At 51.2% G+C, this 18496-nt stretch overlaps 1 protein-coding gene across 3 annotated transcripts in view; it reads left to right on the top strand.

Annotated features, from left to right (window-relative positions):
* The window catches only part of SCN4A (sodium voltage-gated channel alpha subunit 4), a 196797-nt gene that overhangs the window by 123171 nt on the left and 55130 nt on the right, over positions 1-18496 (top strand). For all 3 annotated transcript variants that reach the window (XM_074979090.1, XM_074979089.1, XM_074979088.1), the window contains exon 16: positions 11411-11839. In XM_074979090.1, the coding sequence (XP_074835191.1) occupies positions 11411-11839 (429 nt within the window). The remainder of the gene's footprint in view (positions 1-11410; positions 11840-18496) is intronic.

The raw sequence follows: 18496 nt of genomic DNA, 5'->3' as shown, positions 1-18496 counted from the left end.
ATGTGGTCGAAACCCCTGGTCATTTTCATTGCCCTCCACTGAACCTGCTCCAACACGTCCACATCCTTTCTATACTGGGGGGGGGCCCAGAACTGGATGCAATACTCTGGATAAGGCCTCAATAGTGCTAAACAGAGGGGAATAGTCACTTCTCTAGATCTGCTGGAAATGCATTTCCTAATGCACCCCAATATGCCATTAGCCTTCCTGCTTACAAGGGCACACTGTTGACTTATTTCCAGCCTCTCATCCACTGTAAGCCCCAAGTCCTTTTCTGCTGCACTGCTACTTAGCCAGTTGGTCCCCACCCTGTATCAATGCTTGGGATTCTTCTGTCCCAAGGGACTCTGCACTTGTTCTTGCAGAACTTCATCAGATTTCTTTTGGCATGATCCTCCAATTTGTCTAGGTTACTCTGGACCCTATCCCTAGCCTCCAATGTATCTACCTGACCCCCTAGCTTAGTGTCATCTGCAAATTTGCTGAGGGTGCACTGCATCCCCTCACCCAGGTCATTAATAATGATGTTGAACAATACTGGCCCTAGAACCAAACTTTGGGGCACTCCACTTGAAACCAACCACCAACCAGAGACTGAGCCATTCATCACTACTCGGGCCCGTCCATTAAGCCGTCTTTCTACCCATCTTACGGTCTGTGTATCCAATCTATGCTTCTTTAAGTTATGGGCAAGAATGCTGTGGGAGGCTGTATCAAAAAGTTTGCCAAAGTCAAGGTATATCACATCCATTGACTTCTCCACGTCCACAGAGCCAGTTATCTCATCATAGAAGCTAATCAGGTTCTTCAGGCATGACTTGCCCTTGGTGAGTTAATGTTGAATACTCTTGACCAGTTTCCCCTGTTCCAAGTACTCCAGAATGGATTTCTTGAGGATCCCCTCAATGATATTTCTGGTGACTGAGTCTATAGTTTTTCCAGGGACTGAGTCTGTAGTTCCCCGGATTGTCCTCCTTTCCTTTTTTAGAGAGAGGCATTACATTTGCATTTTACCAGTCATCCAGGATCTCTCCTGATCTCCATGAGTTTTCCAAGATAATGGCTAAAGGCTCTGCAATGACATCTGCCAATTCCCTCAGTACCCTTGGATGCATTAAATCCGGATCCATGGATTTGTTTGTTTCTAGCTTGTCTAGATAGCTCTTAACCTGTTCTTTCCCCAGTGCAGGTTCTCTTAGTCTCCTTCCCGTACCGTATTGCCTAGTGCCATAGTTTGGGAACGAAGTTGTCCATGAAGACTGAGACAAAACGTCATTGGGTACTTCAGCTTTTCCTACATCTGTCACCAGGTTACCTCCCTCATCCCGTAACGGCCCCACACCCTCTCTGATCACCCTCTTATTGTTAACATGCCTGAAGAAAACCTTCTTGTTACCCTTCACATTCCTTGCTACCTGCTGTTCCAATTATATTTTCACTTTCCTGGTTACTCCCCAGCATTCTTCAGCCATATATTTATACTCCTTCTTAGTCATCTGTCCAAGATTCCACTTCTCATATGCATGCTGTTTGAGTCTGAGCTCACCAAGGATTTCCCTGTTAAGCCAAGCTGGTTGCTGACCATTTTTGCTTTTCTTACCGTGCATCGGGATGGTTTGTTCCTGTGCCTTCAGTAAGACTTCTTTAAAATACTGCCAGTTCTCCTGAACTACTTTCCCCTTCATATGAGCTTCCCAAGGGATCCACCCATCAGTTCTCTCAGGGAGTTGACGTCTGCTTTTCTGAAATCAAGGGTCTGTATTTTGCTGCTCACCTTTCTTCTGTCAGAATCCTGACATCTACCATTTCATGACTGCTGCAGCCCAGGTTGCCGCCCACTTCTATTTCTCCTACTAGTTCTTCCCTGTTTGTGAGCAGCAGGTCAAGCTGCGCACAGCCCCGGTTGGTTCCTTCAGCACTCGTACCAGGGATTTATCCCCAACATTCTCCAAAAACTTCCTGGTTTGTCTGTTTGCTGCTTTATTGGTCTCCCAACAAATATCAGGGTGATTAAAGTCTCCCATGAGAACCAGGGCCTGTAATGTGGAAGCTGCTCTTAGCTTTCTCAAGAAATCCTCATCTAATTCATCTCCCTGATCTGGTGGTCTATAGCAGACACCAACTACAACATCACCTCTGTTACTGCTGCCTCTAAGTTTAACCCAAAGACTCTCAACTGGCTTTTCTCCCTCCTTATAGTGGAGCTCTGAGCTATCATACTGCTCCCTCACATCCATTGCAACTCCTGCTCCTTTTTTCCTCTGCCTGTTCTTCCTGAACGGTTTATATCCTTCTGTGACCACGATCCAGTTATGTGAGTCATCCAACCACATCTCTGTTATTCCAATCCACCTTGTACTCCTTTGATTGTGCCAGGGCTTCTAATTCTTCCAGTTTGTTCCCCAGGCTTCTTGCATTTGTGTACAAGCTCTTTTAAAAAGTGGCTGATTGGCCCACTTTCTCCTTTTAAATCAGGTGTTCTCTTTTTTGGTTTTTTCCTCATTCCCCATTTACCGTAGGGCTTGTGTCATCATCCTACAATGAACCTAGTTTAAAGCCCTCCTCACTAGCTTTGCAAGCCTGCCTGCAAAGTTGCTCTTTCCTCTCTTTGTTAGGTGAATCCCATCACTTCCTACCAATCCTTGTTCCCACAGCAGAATCCCTTGGCTGAAGAAAGCAAATCCCTCTCTCAGACAGCACCTGCACAACCACACATTTACTCCCACTATTTGACAGTCTCTACCTGGACCCCTTCCTTCAACAGGGCTGACGGACGAGAGCACCACTTGTGCTCCACATTCCTTGAACGTCCTTCCAAGAGTTACATAATCCACCGTGATCTGCTCAAAGTCAGTCGTTGCAGTGTCATTGCATCCTACATAGAGAAGTAGGAAGGGGTAATGATCCGCAGGTTTGATGATTTTTGGAAGACTGTCACATCTTGGATTCTAGCTCATGGTAAGCAGCAAATTTCCCAAGATGCCAGGTTTGTATGGCAGATGGATGATTCTGTCCCTCTTAGGAAGAGGGCCCCAACCACCACCACTTCTCTTCTACTCTTAGGGGTGGTGGTCATAGAACCCCCATCTCTAGGGCTATACATCCCATGCCTTCCAGTCATTGGGTCTTCTGATCTCTTCCCACTGAGGTCTCTGCCACAGCATTCTCCACATCACCCATGCAGAGAGCCTGAGAGCAGTTGCTTACCTCCATTGGAATTGGAGATACTTGATTTGGCTTTCTGCTCTTGGAGGTTACATGCTTCCAGTTTTCTTCCTTGTCTAGCACTGCCTTCGCTGGCTGCTCAGCCTGCTTGGCCTATAGGACTAAATGTTGCTTTTTCTAGAGTGCAGAGCAGGAGTGAAGACAAAATGGACATGATAAAGCTACTTTTTATGCCCCCTTGCCATGTGGTTGGTCTGTTCTTTGTCCCAAGCCCGAGCTCCACAAGCCTGTGCTTACATGTCCATCTGATTCCTTAATGTAGCTGGGCTGCCCTCAGTCAGCTCCTTGTACTGGATCAGATGGGGTTTTCTGCCTGAAAGGAACGCTCACGGGATTTATCTGGGGATCGAATTGACCCTTTCCAGGGGTTTGGAACGTTTGTGGCAGTTTTACATGAAACGGTGTTCTGCAACAACACACCGAAATGCTGGGTGGGGACATTTATGGGTGGTTTTTTACATTTTGTTTTGTCTGAAACTACTCATTGAATTCGGGCTGAAATTGCATTTTTGGGTTAAAAAAATGATCAGTACAAAAAGTGTCTCCTGCTCTCTGCCCCATCCTCACCCCGGTGACACATGCTTACCCCCGCTGCCAACACCCTGTATTCCTCTTGTTCTCTTCCTCCCTGCAGCTCCCCTTTCTGGGCGATTTCCTCCAACAGATTTCCTGCATCTCCTCCACCCTGCGTACCTCCCCCGTGGCTGAGATGCTGGCTGCCCTGACCTTGCATGTCAGACATAGCCCCTATGTCCCAGGGAAGTGTTTAATCCTTTCCACCCTTGGTCTCCTATGCACTGGCTGCATGGGCCCCAGTGTCGCAGCAGGCACCCCTGAGGCACGTCTAATGGCTTCTGTTACTCCTCAGCATTGCGTAAGTCTGTTGGAATTCACTGTGAAACTATCCAGGGGAAAGCTGGCTGCATCTCCTGCTGCACAGTACCCTGTGGGGCCCTAAAGCTCTTTCTGCCATCCCAGGGCCAATGCAACTCCCCAGGAGCCAAATTCAGCTCTGGCGGAAGAGGGCTGAAGACCAGAGGAACCAGCAGCATTGAGCAGCTGTGTCGCTATGGCTGAGCTCCCCTCCAGGTGGAGAGTCATGGCTCAGGTCCCAAGAGGGGCATGGATCCAGGGCTGCCCTGGCTGATCACTATCAGACTGGATGTGAGATGCTTAACCAGTACACTCCTCCCCCGTTTAACGAGTACTTTATTTACGAGTACTTGCTAAAACGAGGGGTGCATATACCTACCACTGTTCGCTACGCGAGTGAACTTCCCCCAGTCATGCGAGCCGGCCGCGGGGTCCCTGGCCATGGTGCAGGGAGACCCACAGCCCCACAGCTGGAGCTGAGCCCGCTGCAGGGTCCCTGGCCGTAGCGCAGGGAGGCTCACAGGGCTCTATCCCAACACTCCCCTGCAGATCCCCTGCCCCACCTGGTCCCAACATTCCCCCAGCCCACAGCTCCCCGCGCATCTCCCCCAGCCCGCTCCCAACACCCACCCCATCCCCTTCGGAACCCCCCTGCCCACTGCGCACCTCCCCCACCCCCAGGTACCAACTCTGCAGCCTGGAGGAACAAACCGCCACCTCCTCCACCTGAGCCACCTGCAGGTTTTAACCCTCCCTCCTGCTCATGGCCCTAAACTGCCCCCAGCCTTTAACCCTCTCCAACCCGCCCCCAGCCCAAGGTTCACTCGCCTTTCCAAGCAGCGACACCTGCTGCCACTGCTTCGCTGAGTTGGGAGCATCAGGAGCCAATCAGAGACTTTTCCATGCATTTGAATGGTAATTTAATGTCCCTCTTGCGAGTTTTCGCCTATGAGCAGAAAGTGGGGAACCAATTGTGCTCAGACAGAGAGGGATGAGTGTATTGTCAGGCTGCCTGTCTCTGGGGGCTGATGCTGGGGGCAGGGAGGGGCAGCAATGTCATGGTTTTTAGGACGCATCTGACCCAAACCTGGTGGTTTCCTCTCCCGCTGCCCTGCCTCTCCTGCCAGCTGCAGGACTAATGCATTCCCATGCCCGTGTGCCTTCCTCCCCAGCAGCATTCACTGACCACTTCTTTCGGGTGGAGCCATTTATTGTCGCACAGCGCAGACGAGATTAATTCAGAGCCCTCTTGAGGTGTCTCCAGGAACATCTGCTGACGGGATGTGTGTCTGGAACACTGGCAACCTCGCCTAACATTGCCAGACCACCCCAGTATGGCCTCTTGCTGGTGCACGAACCCAGTGGTTCTCAGCCAGGAGTACATGCCCTCCTTCCAGGGGTACATCAGCTCACCTGGAGCTCTCTTTAGTTTCACAGCAGGGCTACATACAGAGCATGAGCAGTCAGTGTAAACTAAATGCCATATGGACCATGACCTGTTCATACCACTCTACACCCTGGGATGGACGTACCGGAGATAGAGTCCAGTTGATTTGTTTTATAATTATAGGGTAAAGATGAGAACATTGCCAATTTCTCTGTCACTGTGTGCAGTGGCACTTCGGTATTGTTCCGTCACATTTTGCAAGCCAGCTGGTTCTAAGTGAGGTGTAACTCGGGGATACACAAGACAAGTCAGACTCCTGCTGGGGTACAGGAGTCCGGAAAGGTTGAGAGCTGCTGCTCTGACTGGCTGAAGGAATGGTGCCAGTTGTAGAGCCACACTGTCAAGGGGCCCCCGTCTGCACTTCCTGCTGGAACTTGGCCCTGTTGGGGGGTGCAGCTGGCAGGCTTGTGTCTGCTTCTCTGGTACAGGAGTGAAGGCCTCTTGCCCAGCGAGGTTTCTGTTCACTGAGCTCGTGACTTATTTTTCCATGGGGAGGGGAGTGACCAACCCTTTTTCTGGGGGAGCCGAAGCTTCAGAGAGTGGGGCTCTGCCCTTGAGACCCACCAGAGCCCCTGGCCAATGGAGCTCTGGCAGACATTTCATGCTGTGCCCACTTCCATGGCCCCCGCTGGGTCCAGCTGTGGGGCCTCCTGTCTGCTGAGGGAAACCAGACCCATCCAGCATTTCAGCTTCCTGGATCACAAACAAGGAGATGGCCTCTGGCTGCAGTGAGATGAGCCCTCCCCACAGATAATGCTCTGGCTGGTTGCCCTTTACTAGCCGTGGCATGCTGGGTGTTGCCTTTGGCATTATTAAGAGGGGAAGGACCTCAGGTGACAAGATAATCAACTCCTGCCGAAAGGCTCCAGAGACAATGGCAACAGAAGTGATTAGCTGTAATTGGTACTTAACGGGAGTATGTAGCTGATGGGGTCCCAGGGATTTATTTAAAGACTCTGTTTAAATCGTGTGGCATGACCCATGTGAAAACAGCAGTGACCTTGAAGAGCAGCTAATTCCCTTCTCAAATGTGCTCCTGGCACCAGGAGGCACAAACATCAACAGCTGTAGGGCTTGGACTGAGGGGTTAGCTTTTCACAGCGAATGCATTTCACAGTCCGGGCGATGGAAAGCCCCAGCGGCTCCCAGTGCATTTCCCAGGAGCAGCTCAGTCGCTGGATTCAGCCCAATGCATGAGACCAGTGCAAAACTTGTGATTGATCCAATCAACTCTTTGTGCAGTGGGGTAGCCTCTGGAGTACAGAGTGATGGGACTGCAGGCAGGGCGATGTGGGAAAAGGCAAGGTCCATGCATGGGCCCCGAGCTCTTCACCACTGTGCAATGTGGAGGGTGTATCAAATGCTAGTAGGCTAGGGCCTAGGGGGTAGGTCTTCTTCCCCCACAAGCCCTGCACAAGGGGACTGAGCCAAGACAGGGAAGGTGGATGTCCAGGACCGTGTTCATATTAGGTTACCTCAGGATTTTTGCAAAGATAACAAGGATTCCTGTGGCAGCTTAAAGACTAACACATATGTTAGGGCACGAGCCTTCGTGGCCTGCCGCTTGCTTCAGCAGGTGCATGAATGCCCCAACACGTGTTAGTTTTCAAGGTGCCCCAGGACTCCTGGTTGTTTTGGCTGAAACAGACGCACATAGCTCCCCTCTCAAACATGTCGTCGGGAGTTGTGAATGCTCAGGATTGACAATGGTGCAGACCCCTAAAAAAACAGATGAACAATGAAACGGACAGTTCTGCCACTGGTGCAAGGAAAAACCTTTTTGCACCCAAAGGTTCATGTGCCTCTCGCCTGTTATGAAATCTGTCACACTTCTAGCCTCCCATGTGTGACCGCGGACGGCCCTGGAGCCGTACAGCGTTACCGACTCACACAACTTCACCATGAGTCTTGCTCTGTTTGGTGGGTGGTTTAAGCTCCAGCTTCTGGAGTCACATGAAGCCACAAGAATCTCAGCTTCTATGACAAAGAAGTTAAAGAAGCACAAGGTGTGTCCTACACTATTTCTTATTGAGCCAACTCAGTCCTCAAGGAACACTTGGAGCAGCTCAAAAGCTTGTCTCCTTCACTGACAATAGCTGGACAATAGTCCACTTAAAGCTATTCCCACTGCCTCCCCCACCCCCGCCCATCTCTCTCACAGCCTCTCCTCACTGCTGAGGAGCACCTGGGGATGGAAAGGCAGATGGAGCCAAGCAGGAGGGGGAGAAATGAGGGCCATCGGCAGGAAAGGAGCAGATTGGGCAGCTGGCATCAGGTCCTGGGGAATGTGGAAGTAGAGCACCTCCCCCAGACAGATGAGTTTTTCCGCTGTGGGCACCAGTCACTGGGAAAGGTTCCACATGGAGCCCTGAGCTCGGCTCCCACTTCCGACTTTTCCACATAGGAACTAATGACACAGCAAAGAACAACCTTGAGCAGATTACGGCAGATGATGTAATTCTGGGGAGGAATACCAAGGAGTATAGAGCACAAGTGGTGTTCTCATCCATCCGCCCTGCTGAAGGATAGGCTCCAGGCAGAGATCATTGAATCGGGGAAGTAAATGAGTGGTTTGGCAGGTATTGTCAGAGATAGGGATTTGGTTTCTTCAATCATGAGATTCTGTTTCGACAACAAGGATTGCTTGGAAGTGATGGGATCCACCTAACAAAGAGAGGAAACAGCATGTTTGTGGGCAGGCTTGCAAACCTAGTGAGGAGGGCTTAAAACTAGGTTTGTCAGAGCCTGGTGACACAAGCCCTGAGGTAAATGAAGAAGGAGGAAGGAACAAGAAATGAGCACCCCTGGTTCAAAAGGAGATAGTAGGCCAACCAGCTAACTACCTAAGGTGTTTGTACACAAATGCAATGAGCCTGGAAAACAAACAGGAAGAATTAGAGGCCCTGGCACAGTCAGAGAAATATGAAGTGATTGGAATAACAAAGACTTGGTGGGATGACTCGCATGACTGGAGCACTGTTAGGGAAGGGTATAAACTGTTCATGAAGGACAAGCAGGGGAGAAAAGGAGGAGGAGTTGCAATGTATGAAAGAGAGTGGTATGATTGCTCAGAGCTCCAGTATATGGAGGGAGAAAAGCCAGTTGAGAGTCTTTGGGTTAAGCTTAGAGATGAAAGCAACAGAGGTGATGATGTGTTTGGTGTCTACTATTGACCACCAGATCAGGTACATGAGGTAGACTAGGATTTCTTCAGACAAATAAGAGAAGTTTCCAGATCACAGGCCCTGGTTCTCGTGGGACAGATTTTAATCATCCAAACATCTGTTGGGAGACCAATACAACAGCAAAGACACAATCCAGGAAGTTTTCGGAGAATTTTGGGGATAACTCCCTGGTACAAGTGCTGAAGCAACTCACCAGGGTCCGTGCGCAGCTTGACCTGCTGCTCACAAACAGGGAAGAACTAGTGGGTCAGATAGAAATGGGTTGCAACCTGGGCTGCAGTTATCATGAAATGGTAGATTTCAGGATTCTGACAAAAGGAAGGAAGGTGAGCAGTAAAATACAGACCTTGATTTCAGAAAAGCAGACTTCAACTCCCTGAGAGAACTGATGATCAGGATCCCCTGAGAAACTAATATGAAAGGGAAAAGATTTCAAAAGGAGAACTGGAAGTATTTTAAAGAAGTCTTGTTGAAGGCACAGAGACAAACCATCCCGATGTGCAGTAAGAAAAGCAAATATGGTAGACAGACAGCTTGGCTTAAAAGGGAAATCCTTGGTGAGCTTAAACTTAGAAGTGATGAATATAAGAAGTGGAAACTTGGATAGATGACTAAGAAGGAGTATAAATATATGACTGGAGAATGCTGGGATGTAATCAGGAAAGTGAAAATACAGCTAGAGCTGCAGCTAGCAAGGAATGTGAAGGGTAACTAGAAGGTTTTCTACAGGCATGTTAACAATAAGAGGGTGATCAAAGTGGGTGTGGGGCCATTAGTGGATGAGGGAGGTAACCTGGTGACAGATGATGTGGGAAAGGCTGAAGTACTCAATGCTTTTTTTGCCTCATTCTTCACAGACAATGTCAGCTCCCAGACTACAGCACCAGGAAATGCAGTACGGGAAGGAGCTGGACAGCCCTCAGTGGGGAAAGAACAGGTTAAGGGCTATTTAGAAAAGCTAGACACACACAAATCTAGGGGTCCAAATTTAATGCATCCAAGGGAACTGAGGGAATTGGCAGATGTCATTGCAGAGCCTTTGGCTATTAACCTGGAAAAATCGTGGTGATTGGGAGAGGTCCTGGGAGACTGGCAAAAGGCAAACGTTGTGCCCATCTTTAAAAAAGGAAAGAAAGACAATCCAGGGAACTACAGACTTACCTCAGGAATCCATCTGGGAACAGGGGGATGTGATCAAGAGTAGTGAACATGAATTCACCAAGGGCAAGTCATTCCTGACCAATCTCTGTGGACATGGGGAAGTCAGTGGATGTGATATACCTTGACTTTAGCAAAGGTTTTGATGCAGTCTCTCACAGCATCCTTGCCTATAAGTTAAGGAAGTCTGGATTGGATACATGGACTCTAAAATGGATAGGAAGACAGGTAGTTGGCTGGGCGCAATGGGTAGTGATCAATGGCTCTATGTTTGGTTGGCTGATGGTTTCAAGTGGAGTGCCCCATGGATTGGTTGCAGGGCCAGTATTTTCCAACATCTTTATTAATGACCTGGATGAGGGGAGGATTGTACCCTCGCTAAATCTGTGGATGACTCTAGACTACAGGGAGAGGTAGATACGTTAGAGGGTAGGGATCAGGTCCAGAGTGCCCTAGACAAATTGGAGGATGGGGCCAAAAGAAATCTGATAAGGTTCAATGAGGACAAGTGCAGAATCTTGCACTTGGGACAGAAGAATCCCAAGTATTGTTACAGGCTGGGGAGCAACTGGCTAAGTAGTAGTGCAGCAGAGAAGGACCTGGGGCATACAGTGTTTGAGAGGCTGGATATGAGTCAACAGTGTGCCCTTGTAGCCAAGAAGGCTACTGGCATATTGGATTGCATTAGGAGAGGCAGTTCCAGCAAACCTAGAGAAGTGATTATTCCCCTCTACTTGGCACTGGTGGGGCCACATCTGGAATATTGCATCCAGTTCTGGGCCCCCCAGTATAGAAAGGATGTGGATGCATTGGACCAGGTCCAGCAGAGGACAACAAAAATGATTAGGGGGCTGGAGCATATGACCTATGAGGAGAGGTTGAGGGAGCTGAACTTATTTTGCAGATGAGAAAAGTGAGGGGTGATTTGATAGGAGCATTCAACTTTCTGAAGTGGGGAAGAGTTTAAGAGGATGGAGAGTTCATAGTGGTGACAGATGGCGGAACAAGGAGCAATGGTCTGAAGTTACAGAAGGAGAGGAGTAGGTTGGATATTAGGAAAAACTCTTTCACCAGGAGGGTGGTGAAGCACTGGAATGCTTTACCTAGAGAGGTGGTGGAGCCTCCATCCCTAGAGGTTTTTAAGTCCCGGCTGGACAAAGTCCTGGCTGGAATGATTTAGTTGGGGGTTGATCCTGCTTTGAGCAGGGAGCTGGACGAAATGGCCTCCTGAGGTCCCTTCCAGCCCTAGGAGTCTATGATTTGCTGCTTATCTCTGGGTGAGAGCTGTGTGCTGCTCACCTGGGTCAACCTACTGGTGCAGGCCTACCCTTGGTTTTTCACTGAGACTCCTCTGCTGAGGTTGGCGGGGGTGGGGGGCAATGGGGCAATTGCTGTATCAGACAGAGGGATGTTATGGGATTTTGGAAGGGCGGGGAGAGAGGAGACGCTCCCCGCTGTGATCTAGGCCCTAGGCCCATGCTCATGTCTGACCTCACACCTGGCATCTGCTTTGTCCCTCCAGGTCCTGAACCTCTTCTTAGCATTGCTGCTGAGCTCCTTCAGCGCCGACAGCCTGGCAGCTTCCGACGATGACGGCGAACTGAACAACCTGCAGATTGCTGTCAGCAGGATCACCCGGGCAATCGACTTTGTGAAGCGCATGGTGCTCATGCTGCTGCACCTGCCCTGGAAGGAGAAGCAGGAGCCAGCTGATGATCAAGGGGAGAATAAGAAAGACAATTACGTGCTGAACCACCTGGATTCGGGCCAGGACTCCAAGGCAGAATACATGGATGGAGTAGCTGGCAAAGAGCAGGTGTTGGTGGAAGAGCTGGATCACATGAATTTCATTAACAACCCCAACCTGACGGTCCAAGTGCCAATTGCCTCTGAGGAGTCCGACTTGTACGATGAGGAGACGAGCACTCAGTCAGACACAGAAGACACCAAGGTAGGTAGTCGTTACTGCTGTAGCTGACCAGCTGCAGAGAAGGGAACAGTCCATGCCCTGCATTCGAGGCAGACAGGACTAGGGTGGGGTTTGCATGGTATGCCATGGGGTTGCCTTTGGGGGCTGCAGCCACAGGTGCTATGGGACCAGCATGCATGGTCAGAGGCCCAAACCAGGATATCACTGGACTCAATGCTCTGAGTTGCAGACCAAGGAGTAGGTGCATGGGGCTTGGTGAATCCTATCAGCTGCTCCAGCGAACTCTACTCGTCCTGTGTTTTGAATATTGAACGGCAACCATGGGGGGAAAAAGGCGTGATTCTCCCCACCCGCTGCCCCACCTGCGAGTTATCCCCTCCTCCCCTAAATAAGCAGGAGAAAGAGGAGCATTTGGCCAGGGCCATCTCACCACTCCACCGTACGGCTGAAGATGTCACATGGTGCATGAGACCACGGCCTCATCTACGATCACAAGTGTAGCTGCTGAGATGATACCAGCCAAGACAGAGCAGCAAACCACCCCCTCCCCCACCCCCACACCTGCTAGCTCATGTAGATGCAGTGACACCGGTCATTGAATCACAGACTCTGAGGGCTGGAAGGGACCTCAGGAGGTCATCGAGTCCAGCCCCCTGCCTAAAGCAGGACCAACCCCAACTAAACCATCCCAGCCAGGACTTTATCAAACCAGGACTTAAAAACCTCTAGGGATGGAGATTCCACCACCTCTCTAGGCAACACATCCCAGTGCTTCATCACCCTCCTGGGGAAAGAGTTTTTCCTAATACCCAACCTACACCTCCCTCTGTAACTTGAAGCCATCGCCCCTCGTTCTTTCATCTGTCACCACTGAGAACAGCCTCTCTCCATCCTCTTTAAAGCTCTCCTTCTGGTAGTTGAAGGCTGCTGTTAAATGCCCCTTCACTCTTCTCTGGTGCAGAAGTGCTGAGCCTGGGGTAGCTTCTAGCCCAGGGTGAACTAGGGTTGGGGCTGCTCTGCACAACAAAGGCTCCGCCAGTCAAGATCTCCTATCAAAGGCCCCAGTCCAGTTCTCTTGCTGGTACAGTTAAAGCATCTTCCTGAATACTGTATGCCTCATTGGGAAAGAGTGGGGACCTGGGCAGTTTTGTCCTGTCTGTTGGGTGATTTTTGCACATTCCTAGCCAGCAGAGCAATGCCGGCAAGATGTGCTGTGGTCTGGCCTCAGCTCTACCACACCCTTCTCCCAGAATAACAGCATGTAGACAAGAGCCAGTGCCAGGTTTGTAATGGTGCCATGGTGCTGGGCCCAGACTCAGAAGAGGCCCATCCTGCTCTGCCTGCACTGTGCCCTGACAGCCCACAAGCCCGCTGGCTTCCCTCTCACTGTCCACCACTTACTCCTCTTGGCTGGCCTGCCAGTCGGCCAAGGGCTCCTCTCCACTCCATGGTGTCACCCACTGGCTGCTCTCTGCCTCCTGGCCAGACCCCAGTGCCGCCGGGCAGCCTCTACTTCCCACCATCTCAGCCAGTTGGGGTAGGACCGTGGAGGGGGGCTTGGCTGGGTCCCTTCAGGGAAGTGAATCCTGAGGGAGCCCGGCTGGGGCAGGCCCTGCCTGGCTAATTGTACCACCTCTAAGGGGCCAGAGTGATTCCCTGCCTCAGCACCTGCCCTGCTGGCTCAGTCAGTCAGATCCAGTCATTTGAGCCTCCCAGGGTCAGTGCATGTGGGGAAGGCAGGTGTGGGGCAGCTGGGCTCTTGTGGGACGAGTGGGCTGCTGGGCTGTGAGAGGCAGGGAAGATCTCTGTATGCAGTGCTGGGCTGTTGTGGGGCTGGCTGGGCGGCAGTGCAGGGCACTGTGCATTTGTAACAGGGTCGTGGGGTGAGGGGCATGGTGGGCTGGGGGGGTACTGGTCACAGGGAATCAGGGGGGGTCCCGTGTTGGGTGAGGGGCAGTGTGGTGCAGCGTGGGGCAGGTGGGATGCACTACAAAGGGGATTTCATGAATGGGACTACGGTGCTCATGTGGTCTGACCTCTGGGACAGCCCAGCCGGAGAGCTTCCCTGAAATGACAGTGCTCTGAGCTCCAGCGGGTCTGTCAGAGAAACGTCCCGTCCCCAGCGTGAGGTCCATAGCGGCAGAGGGTAAATAGCGCTGTGACCAGGAGCGCCTCGCGGCTGTGCTGCCTCCTGCTGCTTCCCCGCAATTCAGTCCTGCTCAGTCCAGCCTCTGCTGGTGATGTCTCTGTCTCTGTTACCTGTTCTCCATCACTCATCTGGACATGCATCACTCATAGTCCCTCAGGGTACTGCCCCGGGACTGCCCCACACTCAGGGGTCATCGCCCCAGGGAACCCCAAGCTCCCTACACACATGTAGCCTCAGTGACCCACTGCCAGTCTCCACCTAGCCCCTGACTGTAATCTGAGATGGCCACTCATCACTGGCAAGTGGGTTGCGGATCTGCCGCCTTCTCCTGCCCTGGCTGCCTCTCTAGTCCCCTAAGGGGACTTGTCTCAGGCCCTGCAGCCTGGAAGTGGGATCAGGCCAGAGCTCCGCAGCTCTGCCCCACCTTTCCCATCCTGGCTCTGTCTCAGGTACCCTCTGTAGCTTCCCCAGCACCCAGGTCTCTCCTGCGCCACAGCTAGAGCAAGAGGCTTTTCTCTTTTACATGAGCCCCTAATTATACAGCCCCAGCTGGACCTTGGTTGTAGCTAATTTCCTCAGCTGGTCAGCTAACTGCCTCCCAGAGCTGGGTTTAACTCTTTCTCTTCCTGGAGAAGGGCAACCACCCCGCTACCTGCTCCAGTGGTTAATTACCCTCCCTGTTAAAAACACACTCCTCCTTTCCCGTCTGAACCTGTAGAACTTCACCTTCCAGCCGCGGGATTGGGTTACATCTCTTAGGCCGTGTCTACATGTGCCCCAAACTTCGAAATGAGCTCATGGGAATAAGGGGACTTCGAAGTAGGCGGGGTCCTTTCGAAAAGGAGTCCCGTCTGGACGCGCTGCGCGGCGGCAAGGAGCGTCAATTTCAAAGCGCGGCTGCCGCCCGCATGCTAATGAAGCGCTGAATATGCATTTCAGCGCTTCATTAGTAAACTTCGAAATGGCCATTTGCATGGCCATTTCGAAGTTTGGGGCACATGGAGACGTAGCCTTACTGCGCAACTGAAGAGTCCAGCACTGAACTTCTGTTCCCACTGCAGATACTTCTAGATTGTGATCTTGGTACCCCCTAAACAAAGAGGAAGCCGTCTGCTGCCCAGCACGGGGCTGTAACCCCGAAAGCTACCTGACCGAAAGCACGTCAGGCTGTAGTTGCAATCAGGAGATGCCAGGGGCGGTCACAGAGTCCAGGCCAGGGCTGTAGCTTTCCAATTCCATTATAAATGACTTGGGGGAGGTGGTGAAATTTGCTGACGCCACTAAAATTGGATCTACTGTTAATACCGTAGTAAGGATCAGCTACAGCCAGGCTCCCGTGGCATGGGGGCGAGCGCCTGGAACAAAGCAGCAGGAGTTCTTGGATCTTGGATCTGAAACGCCCGAGGTTTCTGATGTCCGTGTTGCTGCTAACACCCTAGAAGGCACTAACAGTGAGCGGTCACAGGGAATCACATGGATTGCAGTAAGGTCACGATGGAGGGAGATGCAAGAAAAAAAAAAAAACTGTGAGAGTTGAGCCTGCATGAAAAAGAGTCCAGTAAACAAGGCCAGGGAAATTCAACCATTGTGTACGGCCAGTCCAAGAACCACTTTCCAGAAGCACGGCACTGACTTTGGGCCATCATGTCAGCACAGGGAGAAAAGCTACTGGGTGATGAGTGGTAGCAAGAGGTTTGCCTATGTCAAGAGAGTGAATAGCTAAAACGTTAGAGAGTCAGTACAGCTATGGTATGGGGTACTGCTACTGTGCTGCAGTGCAGCCGTCTCTGCTGCTGATGGGAGGGGTTGGTAATCCACCTCCCCGAGAAGCAGCATCTAGCTCAACAGAAGAATTCCTCTGCCTCTCTAGCTGCAGCCACTCTGGGGTTATGTTGCCCTAACCGCACTGCACAGGGCATGACATGTTTCACAGCCCTCAGTGACATGACCAGCTCAGCCCATTTATAGGTGTAGCCCATGGCTTAGAGGCAGGTTGTGGAAGCTGTGTCAGGGCTGGGAGAGGTGCAGGTGGGAGAATCATGGATTTTCCCATTCACAGGCCGTTCTGAGATACAGTGTCTAAAACCAATTCCTTCTGGCCAAGCAAAATGGTTTGTCTAGGAAAAAAGGGCCAGATTTTCTTTTGCTGTGGAGCATTTTGAAATGTTTGTTTTGCTGTTTGCATAAAATAAAGGACATTTTAAAGTAAAAAGTCACAAATCAAAACTTTTCCAAACTGTCCGGAGCCACCATTCTGCAGGGTTCAGGCAGTTTTGCTTTAAAGGGTCTGGCCAAAGCAATGTGCACTCAGGAGGGTTCACTAGTGCCCAATCTGCACTTTTCACTGGGTGCCATTTGAGCAGAAGAACGTGCACAGCCGTGAATAGGAGTCACTGAGAGGCACCTGACGGATGGTGAATGGGGATCCTGGGGGTGTTCCCAGGGATATTTCCAAACTCAGGCTTCAGTCCAACCCAGTGTCCCTCCCTGGGGCAAGGAGAGTTTGGAGAGTTTGGGATCTGCTAACTCGGTTCCTCTCGAGGGGTCCACACATGCATTCCCTCATGGCAAGGCACCCCTTCGTGATGGCTGTGCTTGTGGTTCCTCTTCCAGGGGTCAGCCCACCAGCGGGGCCACCAGCTGGAGTCAATCCAAACTAAATCACAAAAACGGCTTTAACACAAACAGAAACTACTTCTCCCTTGTCTGGGGCTCTTCCTCAGCCTGTCCTCAGCTCTCCCTATGGACTCATGATGGGTTGCTGGCCTTTGGGGCTGGCATGGGACCTTAATCCCACCCTCTGCTCTGGTTTCCAGCCCAGGGCCCTCCACTGAAAAGCCTGGGCCACTCCTCAGCCTCCACAGCAGTTTTCTCTGGGCCATTTCTTACCCACTCCCTTCGTTTCTCCTCAGAGTCACTCTGAATCTTCGCTGGTTAATCCATGTGTTCCCTGGCCTCCTTCCTCATGGCCCTCTGTCTCCTAACCTGCCCCCCCATGACTTCTTTCCCATTACACCCTATAGCCGTGTCTACACGTGCACGCTACTTCGAAGTAGCGGCACTAACTGCGAAATAGCGCCCGTCACGGCTACACGTGTTGGGCGCTATTTCGACGTTAACATCGCCGTTAGGCGGCGAGACGTCGAAGCCGCTAACCCCATGAAGGGATGGGAATAGCGCCCTACTTCGAAGTTGAACGTCGAAGTAGGGCACGTGTAGCCGATCCACGTCCCGCAACATCGAAATAGCGGGGTCCGCCATGGCGGCCATCAGCTGAGGGGTTGAGAGACGCTCTCTCTCCAGCCCCTGTGGGGCTCTGTGGTCACCGTGTGCAGCAGCCCTTAGCCTAGGGCTTCTGGCTGCTGCTGCGGCAGCTGGGGATCCATGCTGCATGCACAGGGTCTGCAACCAGTTGTCGGCTCTGTGGATCTTGTGTTGTTTAGTGCAACTGTGTCTGGGAGGGGCCCTTTAAGGGAGCGGCTTGCTGTTGAGTCCGCCCTGTGACCCTGTCTGCAGCTGTGCCTGGCACCCTTATTTCGATGTGTGCTACTTTGGCGTGTAGACGTTCCCTCGCAGCGCCTATTTCGATGTGGTGCTGCGCAACGTCGATGTTGAATGTTGACATTGCCAGCCCTGGAGGACGTGTAGACGTTATTCATTGAAATAGCCTATTTCGATGTCGCTACATCGAAATAAGCTATTCGATGTAGGCTTCACGTGTAGACGTAGCTTATGTGTGCTCCCCCTGGGGCAGATGCCTGCTGCTCTGTACTGAGTCATTCCCACTTTCCCCTCAGTTAAACTGCATTGTGTAAGCAGGCCACCTCAGCCCTGGCATACACAAATACATGGGTCCTGATTTAATTCATCTGAGGGTACTTAGGGATGCAAATGTCATCGCAGAGACTTTGGCCATTATCTCTGAAAACTTGTGGAGATCAGAAGAGGTCCTGAATGACTGGAAAAAGGCAAATGTAGTTCCCATCTTTAAAAAAGGAAAGAAGGAAAATCCAGGGAACTGTAAACCAGTCAGCCTTACCTTTGTCCCCAGAAAAATCATGGAGGGGATCCACAAGGAATCCATTTTGAAGCACTTGGAAGAGGGGAAAATGATCAAAAGTAGTCAATATGAATTCACCAAGGGCAAGTTGTGTCTGACCAATCTGATTAGCTTCTATAATGAGGTAACTGGCTACCACTGGGTAGCGGTCATTGGCCAACGGATAGTGGTCAATGGCTCAATATCTGGATGGCAGTCGGTATCAAGCGGAGTGTCGCAAGGCTCAGTTTTGGGACCGGTGTTGTTCAACATCTTTATTAATGACCTGGATGAGGGACTGGATTGCACCCTCAGCAAATATGCAGACAACAGTAAGATAGGGGGGTGAGGCCACATCTGGAATATTGTGTCCGGTTTTGGGCCCCCAAGTATAAAAAGGATGTGGAGGTGCTGGAGCAGGTTCAGCGGAGGGCAACAAAAGTGATTAAGGGGCTGAAACACAAGATCTGTGAGGATGGGCTGAGGGATT

Source organism: Carettochelys insculpta, chromosome 28 (genome assembly GCF_033958435.1).
Source record: "Carettochelys insculpta isolate YL-2023 chromosome 28, ASM3395843v1, whole genome shotgun sequence".
Taxonomy (NCBI): domain Eukaryota; kingdom Metazoa; phylum Chordata; order Testudines; family Carettochelyidae; genus Carettochelys; species Carettochelys insculpta.
Note: the sequence above shows the minus strand (reverse complement) of the source record. Positions and strands in the feature narration are given on the sequence as shown.